Source organism: Ciona intestinalis, unplaced genomic scaffold (genome assembly GCF_000224145.3).
Source record: "Ciona intestinalis unplaced genomic scaffold, KH HT000208.1, whole genome shotgun sequence".
NCBI lineage: Eukaryota > Metazoa > Chordata > Ascidiacea > Phlebobranchia > Cionidae > Ciona > Ciona intestinalis.
The window spans coordinates 6,864-16,813 of record NW_004190529.1 but is presented as its reverse complement, the minus strand read 5'-3'; the positions used below and the strand labels follow the sequence as shown (position 1 = coordinate 16,813).

General features: G+C 37.8%; 3 protein-coding genes across 5 annotated transcripts; 2 read left to right on the top strand and 1 right to left on the bottom strand.

Annotated features, from left to right (window-relative positions):
• Positions 1-58: 58 nt before the first annotated feature.
• Positions 59-2,715, bottom strand: LOC108950526. Of its 3 annotated transcripts, none has more exons than XM_026839365.1 (5): positions 2,442-2,715; positions 1,987-2,190; positions 1,016-1,169; positions 644-782; positions 59-292 (listed from the first exon to the last, which is right to left on the bottom strand). In XM_026839365.1, exons 1-5 carry the CDS (start codon positions 2,679-2,681, stop codon positions 103-105), a joined length of 927 nt encoding a protein of 308 aa, XP_026695166.1. In that variant the 5' UTR covers positions 2,682-2,715; the 3' UTR covers positions 59-102. The 3 variants fall into 3 exon arrangements, with proteins under 3 accessions (XP_026695166.1, XP_026695168.1, XP_026695167.1); XM_026839367.1 differs by having other exon boundaries at positions 68-185; XM_026839366.1 differs by having other exon boundaries at positions 69-174.
• Positions 2,716-2,969: 254 nt separating this feature from the next.
• Positions 2,970-7,855, top strand: LOC100184027 (mRNA cap guanine-N7 methyltransferase). The gene is made up of 9 exons (XM_002127673.5): positions 2,970-3,173; positions 3,594-3,702; positions 4,070-4,185; positions 4,583-4,705; positions 5,007-5,188; positions 5,798-5,962; positions 6,405-6,522; positions 6,917-7,064; positions 7,394-7,855. The coding sequence occupies exons 1-9, from the start codon at positions 3,048-3,050 to the stop codon at positions 7,501-7,503; spliced, it is 1,197 nt and encodes a 398-aa protein (XP_002127709.1). The 5' UTR covers positions 2,970-3,047; the 3' UTR covers positions 7,504-7,855.
• A 278-nt stretch (positions 7,856-8,133) lies between these two features.
• On the top strand, positions 8,134-9,825 carry LOC100181651 (brain protein I3-like). Its single transcript, XM_002127488.4, has 2 exons — positions 8,134-8,667; positions 9,010-9,825. The coding sequence occupies exons 1-2, from the start codon at positions 8,432-8,434 to the stop codon at positions 9,137-9,139; spliced, it is 366 nt and encodes a 121-aa protein (XP_002127524.1). The 5' UTR covers positions 8,134-8,431; the 3' UTR covers positions 9,140-9,825.
• The last annotated feature ends 125 nt before the right edge of the window (positions 9,826-9,950 follow it).

Here is a 9,950-nt window from a genome sequence, read left to right as displayed (position 1 = left end):
GGAGCAACGACAATTGTTATATTTGACAACTGTCAATATTTCAGAGTCGTGGGGATGCGGATGCAGAAATGGTGAAAGAATAAACGGGGTTTTAAATCCAACTTACGTTTTAACCGAACTAAAGCATAGAAGCATACATATCAAGTTGAAGCAGAGATCAGCCTTGGTGAGAGCCTGTATGATCACTTGTGGGATAATGGGTCCCAATGTTTGAAGGATAAATATGGTCAAGGTATCGGTGAACATGCATAGTATTGCAATGCGGACACATCGTACACACTGTGCGGCAAGGCTGGGGAATGAAAGTGTATTGTTATATAAGCGGCAAATATTACGTTGTAATTGTGATGTATTTATAACATGCACAGATAAATATAAATATTTATCCAAAAGTATTCGTTCAGATATTGGAACTATATAGAACTTGTTGTACAGGTTAGAGTTCTATATATACCACTATAGGCGTGTGTACCCGCCACGCAAGGATAAATAAGTTACATACATGGTAACTTGTAAGCGGGCACGAGGCGGTGTATGAAACAGAACACCGTGTTATAACGACTGTTGTTGCCCCGCCATGCGAGGATAAATAAGTTACATTAATTTATATTCAATGACGTAACCGTAATATATTTCAACTTACAACAAATTGCTTCCATTGGTCGCCATCTTGTTCGACTTCTGATAATATTTCAGTGTTGCACAAAACAAAGTTGTGTACATAGCTTGTGTGAATACGGTGGTAGACATGATAACTGCAGGTATCACTGTTACGGCGGATTCTGCAAAAGACGGGAAGTTTGTCGTTTAATGTTGTAAGAGGAAAAATGGTTACTGTGTTTAAGTATTTAAAATGGTGTTACTGTTTACATCCGTGGTATAACTCGCAAGCGGGCACGAGGTGTATGAAACAGAACACCCGTGTTATAACGACTGTCGTTGTCCCACCATGCGAGGATAAATAAGTTATATTTATTCATTCATTCAGTCATTTATAAATTCCTTGTCCTCTTACTTTTATGGTAACATGTTTGGTTATGATAGTCCGATTCCACAAGTGTTCCGAGCCCAAGTAGATCCCAACTTATGACTAGTTTGGCAACATCAGATAATATTGTGAACACCAACGCCGCTTTACTAAGTATGGGAAACCACTTTGGTAGAATTGCCTGCGAAGAAAAGTGAATGTTACAGTATTGAATGAATGTTACTCGTTGTCGCGTGGCGAGGCAACGATAGTCCTTATAACATGGGTACAAGCTACGTTATCGTAAAAAATGATTAAATAAAAACTACGATATGAAAACAATTTTTAATTGGAGGGCTTTAATTTTGGAGAAAATTGCCTTAGAAAGTAGCGACACCATGCGTGTGATAATTAAAGTTGTACATATCCGCTGGGTGGGGTTGATAAGCACGTGTCTAATTTCTTGTTTATAAAAATATTTGTCAGCCTTGTAGTTCAGTAGTTCGTAACTTTGTACAGGTAAAGGCGAAGAATATTGAAATGGTGAATTATGTAATGTACATTGTCGTGCGAATTTCATTAGTGTGTTTTTTACATTCGTTACTACATGATATTTAAAAATGGAGTATAGCCAGTAGCCAAGTTTCTAATTCTAAAAAGTTTTATTTTAAACTGTGGTGGTGTGGTAGATAATATATTCTTGTTAGTCGTAGCTGGTACCCTAGCTGTTATTTTATCTCTTTGACAAAAATGTACAAAAATAGGCTCTTGTGAAAAATTCTTCGATCGTTACAGGCTGGTGTTTGCCAGGTTGGGAGTTAAGTGTTGGCGGTTAGCAGATAATGTAGGTGATGATTCTTCACTAGCACAAAAAAATTAAATTAAGTAAGATAATATGAAAGTTGCCATTCAAAATGCCAAATGAGCTGCTTTGGAAAACAAGTAGAATATTCCTGGTAGCATCGGTTTATGTGATTGCAATATATATCTTATATTATGTGCGTGTAAATAATAATTACCCGAAGCGCTGGTGAAGTGTGCAGGTAATGTTGTCGTCCCCACAGATAAATATAAACTGTATTCATAGAAAGAGTATAAAATGTAACTCCAATAATCCGAAGAAATATTGAACAAAGTTTCTCGTTGTAGTTGAGCGGAACAGTGATGCTCACCGTGAATATAAAGCAATCCATCAGTATTATCAAGTTTGACGCAAGGAAACACTGAAAAATAAATATTATGCTGTCTGATTAATAATACTCAATCAATAAGAATAAAATATAATTATTTCTGCTTGTAGTGTTTCGCCAATTAATGTGAATGAAACATATGTAAAGTTAATATCTTTAGGCATATTCACCAGTGCTGTGGCAAATTTATAAATAACCAACATCTGTATAATGTTAAATTTCTGTCAAAAACACAGATTTTCAACAGCAATTTTGCGCTTGTAACATTTATATCATTTGTTTACTTTTTTTAATGGAGGCAACGATTTCATAAATTCCCACAAGTTGTTGGTCCGATGTCGATTTTTCCTCTTGTTGCGATACAAGTTCCACGAGCTTTGCGAAACAAACACGAATATCGTGAACTCCAACAGCACAATTATAACAGACACCGTCACAACCCATATTGGACCGTCAGATGTATAACTGGTTTCGTTATTTGGAAACGTGGTTACATCCAAAGTAGTTGAAATAATAGTCGACATAGTTGGTTGGTCCCACGGTCCCAAAAATAGTTTTCTGTCCAGTTAAAAATAATAATGGTGTCACAAAATTTAAATAAAACCTAAATTTTATTTCTGTTACTGCATTAAAATAAATCTTGCAATTTTATTTGTTTTATTTCATAAATATATATACTGTTTCTACGACTAACACCTGGCTACAATCCACACAAATGATGTCGCTGTTGTGATTTGACAGCCCTGCATATTCAGCAATTCATTAAAATTTAATCTTGAACTGATTATGTTTATTTGTTTTTACTGCAACTCAATTATGTGCCCAATAATCAGTAGCAATGTGTTCACAAATCAATGTTGACACATATGTTGCAGCTTGCGGGTTAGGATATGGAGAGACATCATGCATCTGTCAATACTGTTTCCCCAAATAAAAGAAAACTTGAAAATTATGAAGAAAATCGCGATTTGAAAAGAAAAAAAGAGGCAGATGGTGACCATGCAAACTCAAAGCTGGTACGTTGCCACATACTTTGGCGATGTGTTTAAAACTGGGATTGATAATTACCATTCTCTGATCCTAAATTAAGCCGAAAAATAACTATTTTAATAAATCAATAACCGCTAGTAACCCAGGTAATTAATCAATACTAGTAAAACACAATACAACATCACTACCTCACCTACAGCATTAAAACATTGTTTTAACTTAATGATTGTTGTTTTTTTATCCATTGTCTGATGTTTTCTTAACTTTTGTTAATGTAATAAAATTAAGTGTAATAAATTCGGGCGAATCTGACCCTGATCTGGTGCTCGTAGAGTTGAACGATTCTTGTGTAAAAAAAATACAGTATTTTGATCTGGGCTGATTTTTGTTCGTTACGTTTTCTAAGCACCAGACCCTTATAAATATTGTTATTTATTCCTCCATAGGTCGCCGAACATTACAACAAACGTGGGAACACAAGTTGTGCGGAACGAAGAAACAGCAAAATATTTTACATGAGAAATTTCAACAACTGGACAAAATCAGTTTTAATACGTAAGACAAATTGTGGGGTTATCGGTTGTGTATGCGTGTGCAATAGGCAGCGACAACCACAAACTTATTGCAAATTCTAGAAACTATAAAGAAAATCCAGTTTGTAAAAAGTTGATATATCATATTTACTTGATATGAGGGATAAGTTTAATATTTAAACTCTGTGCTATATACCAGGTCTCATGGCGTACCTCCATGACTTTACCTAATAATATATTATTCATATCGGGATCTCACCCTTACAGAATAGAATCTCTATTATTGGGTGTCTATAAACTGCCTCGGCGGGGTCTAGATGGTAGCAGCCTGGGTGTTGGGGTACTTAGGTGTAACTGCTTTTAACAATGCCCCTGTGCGCATATTGCAGGTAAATACACGGACGCATTATACCACGTTGGTGTCGCGCATCCTGTTGTGTTGGACCTTGGATGTGGGAAGGGAGGAGATGTGTTGAAGTGGGACAAAGCTAGACCTCGACACCTGGTGAGTTAACGATGATGTCATTCAATGATGATGTCATACAGTGGTGTCGTAACAAATTTGGGGAATTTTTATTAAAAGTTCCATGGACATAATTAATAACCAACCGCTTCTTACGTTTGTAACTTACTTTATGTATATATAGTGTCATTGGTATTATAGTTTGTATTAACGATTTAATAAGTTGGGAATTGTGACGTGCTGATTCCACCCTTGTTTATAAATGGTAGGGTGGGGCAAGATGGGACACCTTTTTATTCTATTTATTCATTCAATTTGGTAGTAAACAAAGAACATCAAAGAATAATAAAACCAAAAGTTAATTGTTTAAAACACAATCAGGATATTATGCAATAATGGTACCCCACCCTACCATATAACAATAACCCCCCCCCCACAGGTTTGCACCGACTTAGCTGAAACATCGGTCTCGCAATGTAAGGAACGATACGCCTTGTTGAAACGAAGGAACCGAAACAGACAATTCTTCTCGGCCGAGTTCATCGTGGCCGATTCATCAACTGTAAGGATTGGTTTCCATTTTTTTTCAAAGTTAAACTGAATGAATGTAACTTATTTATCCTCGCATGGCGGGGCAACGACAGTTGTTGTAACACGGATGTTCTGTTTCATACACCTCGTGCCCAATTACCAGTTACCTGCCTAAGGACAAATGCGCTCCATAGTAGGATTGTCAGCACCAACCCCCTCTAGTTTAGATGCAGGCACGCTAGGACAAACATAATCAACCATCTGTGTAGGATCCTTCATCAAAAGATACATCAGCAGCATTGTAGCTTAACAGTATGTACAAACTCTTACAGGAAAACTTAAAAGAGAAACTGGAAGATACAAATTTAATGTTCGATATTACAAGTTGTCAGTTTGTTGTCCATTATACGTTTGAAAGCGAGGATAAAGCTGAGACGATGGTAAAGAACGCGTGCAACAATCTTAAGGAGGGCGGTTACTTCTTCGGGACGACTGTGAACTCGGAGAAGCTCATGTACGTTGTTGTTCTGGTTAAAATTATACAAAAATACCATTTTAGGCAAAATACTTATATGGGCCAACTTTTGCTTAAACCCCAGGTCCCATGGCGTGCCTCACTGCACTGTAGGACCTCACCCATATAGAATAGAATGTGCATATACAATGTTGGGGTAATGGGCCAACTCTGGTTTAAAGTCCAGGTCCCATGGCATACCTCACTGTAGGACCTCACCCATATAGAATAGAATGTGCATATATAATGTTGGAGTAATGGGCCCACTTTGGTCTAAATCCCAGGTCCCATGGCTTGCCTCACTGTAGGACCTCACCCATATAGAATAGAATGTTCATATACAATGTTAGGGTAATGGCTGATGGGCCAACTCTGCTCTAAATCCCAGGTCCCATGGTGTGCCTCACTGTAGGACCTCACCCATATAGAATAGAATGTGCATATACAATGTTGGGGTAATGGACCAACTCTGAGATAAATCCCAGGTCCCATGGCATGCCTTTCTGTAGGACCTCACCCGTATAAAATAGAATGTATTATTAAATAATTATTCTGTTCATTTTTTTGCTTGTGCAAAAACTCTTTCAACAAAGTAGTTTTAATTTTCAGTAATTCAGTCAAAAAATCCGACGGTCTTTCATTCGGAAACAACGTCTATGATGTCACATTCGAAAACAAGGAAGAATTCCCTGAGTTTGCGTGCAAATATATTTTCCAACTCCACGATGTTGTTAACTGTCCCGAGTTTCTGCTTAAAAAGGAAACTTTAGTCAGGTAGGAAGGGTGGAGCTTATCCTTGTGTGGGGCAACGAGTCGTACGATCTTGTTTTAAATACTTCGCTCAGGGCTTGTGTTCCATTGTTAAATACCGCGTGTCTTAAAGACTTGGGAGCGCCGGGTGTAATTATCATTACTGTTTTGTAATCCTGTTGATTTTGAGATATGAATAAATGTACCTTATTTATCCTCGCATGGCGGGGCATCGACAGTCGTTATATCACGGGTGTTCTGTTTCATAAACCTCGCGCCCGCTTACAAGTTACCACGTATGCAACTTTGTGGGTGATTGTTTTTTATATGGTTGAAAATTGTTCTGTATGCCTGGATAACCCATTAGTGACCACTGGGTTAGAGCAACTGTCGTTAAGTGTCTTGCCTAAGGACACATACGCCCACAACAAGTAAACCAGTTATAAATAATTATGCCACTTCACAGATTATGTAAGAAACACAACATGAGGCTTGTGGAATGGAAAACATTCTCAGAATTCTTTGAGGAAAATTCGCGACCCAAAGAAAATTTTCGCTTAATACAACGAATGAAGTCACTAGAGGTGTTGGCGGTTTGATCCTTTTTTTATGTGTTTGTGTTATTTATCTCATCTACCATCAGGGCAGAAACATCGGTATAATAAAACCTATGTTTTTGCACCAGAAGTGGCAACATTTGTGTTACAATATGCATGGTAGATGGATCATCAGTGGATTTACAACTAATTGCTAAAATAAGTTTGCTAATTTATTTATGTCTATAAATTGTGCAGCTGTTTAGATAAAAAAGAACACTGGGTCAAATAATAAGTGTGATGCATAGATATTCCAACATATTCTCAACCATTTATTTAAATTATGATGATTAGATTAAGCATTATGTTGGCATAAACAGCATCTGTGATGTCACAATACATCATTATATCCCAAGCTAATTCATTTTATCTTGGTAATCAGGTGTTTCCCCCAAACGGAGAACCGCTGAACAGCGCCGTAGAAGGAGACTATGAACATGCGCAGTTGGAGTGCGATAGAATAAACGAGAAGTATCCAGGTTCAAAAACCAGGGTTGCTACTTTGTCCAAAACAGAATGGGAGGCGGCAAGTGAGCTAAATAATCAATTATCTGATGTGAATTTGAATGAATGTAATTTTTTTTTCCCTCATGGCGGGGCAACGACAATCAATATATCACGGGTGTTCTGTTTCATACACCTCGTGCCCGCTAACAGGTTACCACGTATGTAACTTTGTTGGTGATTGTTGTTTTTCTATATGGCGAACAATTTATATAACCCATAACGACCACTTACAATTATGGTGTATCTACTGACCCCATGTGGCCATGTGTTAGCAACCCAGCTCGCCACTATGTGGTGATAAAGAGCTTAACTACACTGTCACCTAGTGTTTAATATTTGTTATATTTCCCAGGTATCTATGTTGTGTTCGCTTTCGTTAAAGAAGACAACAATAAAAATCTTATGTCATCCGAAGAGACACGAACGACTGCTCCCGATAAAACACCCCTGGTTATTTTATAACTTCAAACCCACCAACATATATCATAGGTCCTACACTTGCACAGGGATAGTTAAACACACAATCCTATGAAACAAATCTAACTTATTGGTTGTAATGTTTACTGATTAATGCAGTGTAGATAAGCGGGGGTTGGCCTGCCCACCGTGCCCCCCCAGGTTTGGTGCCCATGACTCCAACACCCAACCCACAGTGTTAGCGATGGTTAATATACGAGTATGTGAGTTTGAATCATGTCAAATATTCAAGGCCACAGAAGTAAGTCTGTGAGATCAAATAAAATCGTTTTTCTTTTGTATTTAATGTTAATATTTTGTCTTTCCTAAACAGGAATATATGAAATATTTGTTAAAGTGAATATATATGTGTTGCACACCATAAATGGTGACTTCATACACCTTACGCTCGCTGTCTAATGCGAAGCCAGCTTTTACTTTAATTTAGGTTAAAAAGTACATCACAATAATCAAATGTCACACTTTAATATATAAAATATATCTTTAAACCAATTTATAAAACAGAAAGCTTGACTGCAATCCAAATATATAAATTATGGCCTTTGCTGTATTAGAACCAAAAGAAGTCGTTTACTCGTTAATTACAAATTGTCTATCATTTATTAACCACTCAGCACACCTGGTGTCTGTTTGTCCGCAAACGTAACGACAGACATGGTATATTGGTTGAGACAGTTGTTTGTCAGGATTCTTAAAAAACAAGTGAAATTTAGATGGTAGGAAATTACTAGCATCCTGGGTGTTGGGGTAATAGACCTACATCCCAGGTCTCAGGTGTGCCTTAAGCTTAAAACAGCCAGCAGTGATGAGTTATGTAATACAGTACGTCAGTACCAATATCATATTAGATTACTTTTAGTTCCGGAAGGTTGATAAATTCACTTGTAAGATTTCCCAAAGTTGCATCAGAAAGATGGATGAAAAACCACCACCATACGCCCCATCGAACCCACAAATGCCACAACCGGGCCCACCCCAGGGGTACCCACCTCAACCAGCAGGCTACCCACCCCCGCAAGCAGGCTACCCACCCCCGCAAGCAGGCTACCCACCCCCACAAGCAGGCTACCCACCCCCGAATATACAAGTGCAACAACAACAACAAGCACCGATCGTCGTTGTTAGAGGCGGTGGATGTCGTCGTTGTGGGTGAGATATTTCTACTTTGTAATAAAGCGACTGCCGATATCCCGTAATGTAAACAAGTTACATACATGGTAACTTGTGAGCGAACACGAGGTGTATGAAACAGAACACCCATGTTATAACAACTGTCGTTGCCCTGCCATGCAAGGTTAAATAAGTTACATTAATTCAGAATGCGAAGTGTTGACTTTGCTGTTTTTAATAAACTATAATATGAAGACCGTATCAAGATCAAGCGTTATGAATGTAACTTATTTATCCTCGCATGGGGGGCAACGGCAGTCGTAACACGGGTGTTCTGTTTCATCGCAACATTGTACAAAACTAACCATTATTACGTCACAGAGCGGTTGGTGTGACAACAACGTTCACATGCTGTGGTGTCTGTCTTGGAATATTCCTGTTTCCCATCGGCTTGGTTTGTTGTTTTCTAATGCAAGAGAAAGTTTGCGTCGGTTGTGGGGCACCGGTCTAATGCACTAACCATTTATGACGTCATAATCGTATAGGCGTCACGTTTATTAATTGTAGTAAATCTGGGGTGACATTGTTAAAACACAGCTACAATCATAGTTGCCAAACATAGGGAACCTCATTGATTAGTGTGGTGAATGCAATATACTTTGGCTCTGCTTGTTTGTATAGACACCTAACAGCAGGGTAAAATCTGGGGTGACATTGTTAAAATACAGTTACACTTATAGTTGTCAAACATAGGGAACCTCATTGATTAATGTGGTGAATGCAATATACTTTGGCTCTGCTTGTTTGTATAGACACCTAACAGCAGGGTAAAATCTATTTAAATTTAATAATTTGAGTCCGATAACGTAAAATGTCACCTGGTCACCCCAGTTTATAAAATGCTGTAAATATCACCAGACCCAATGTTATACCCATGGTCATTATTTTAGCAATTATGACGTAATTTGTTCCAGTATGTAAGTCTGATTTATAATGACGTCACAAAACGTATTATGCGTAATATAATTTAGTTTCTATGTATTTTAATTATGTGGAAAATATTGCAGCGGTGCTAAAGGAGTCGAAACTCTTCACTTACCACTTTAAATGCATCTAATAAAAGCAACTTTCCGTTGTATTTTCTGAGCGGGTTGTCGGTACATTTAAATCCCGTCCCGCTTCGACCAAAAATTTCAACATTAATTGTCATATCTGACTCAATAAAAACTATTAAAGGCACGAATCGCCATTGTGCTAAGTTTTAATCCCGCATTAGCCTATATTTGTCTGCGGAAACTGAACAACGCAAACTAAACATTCGA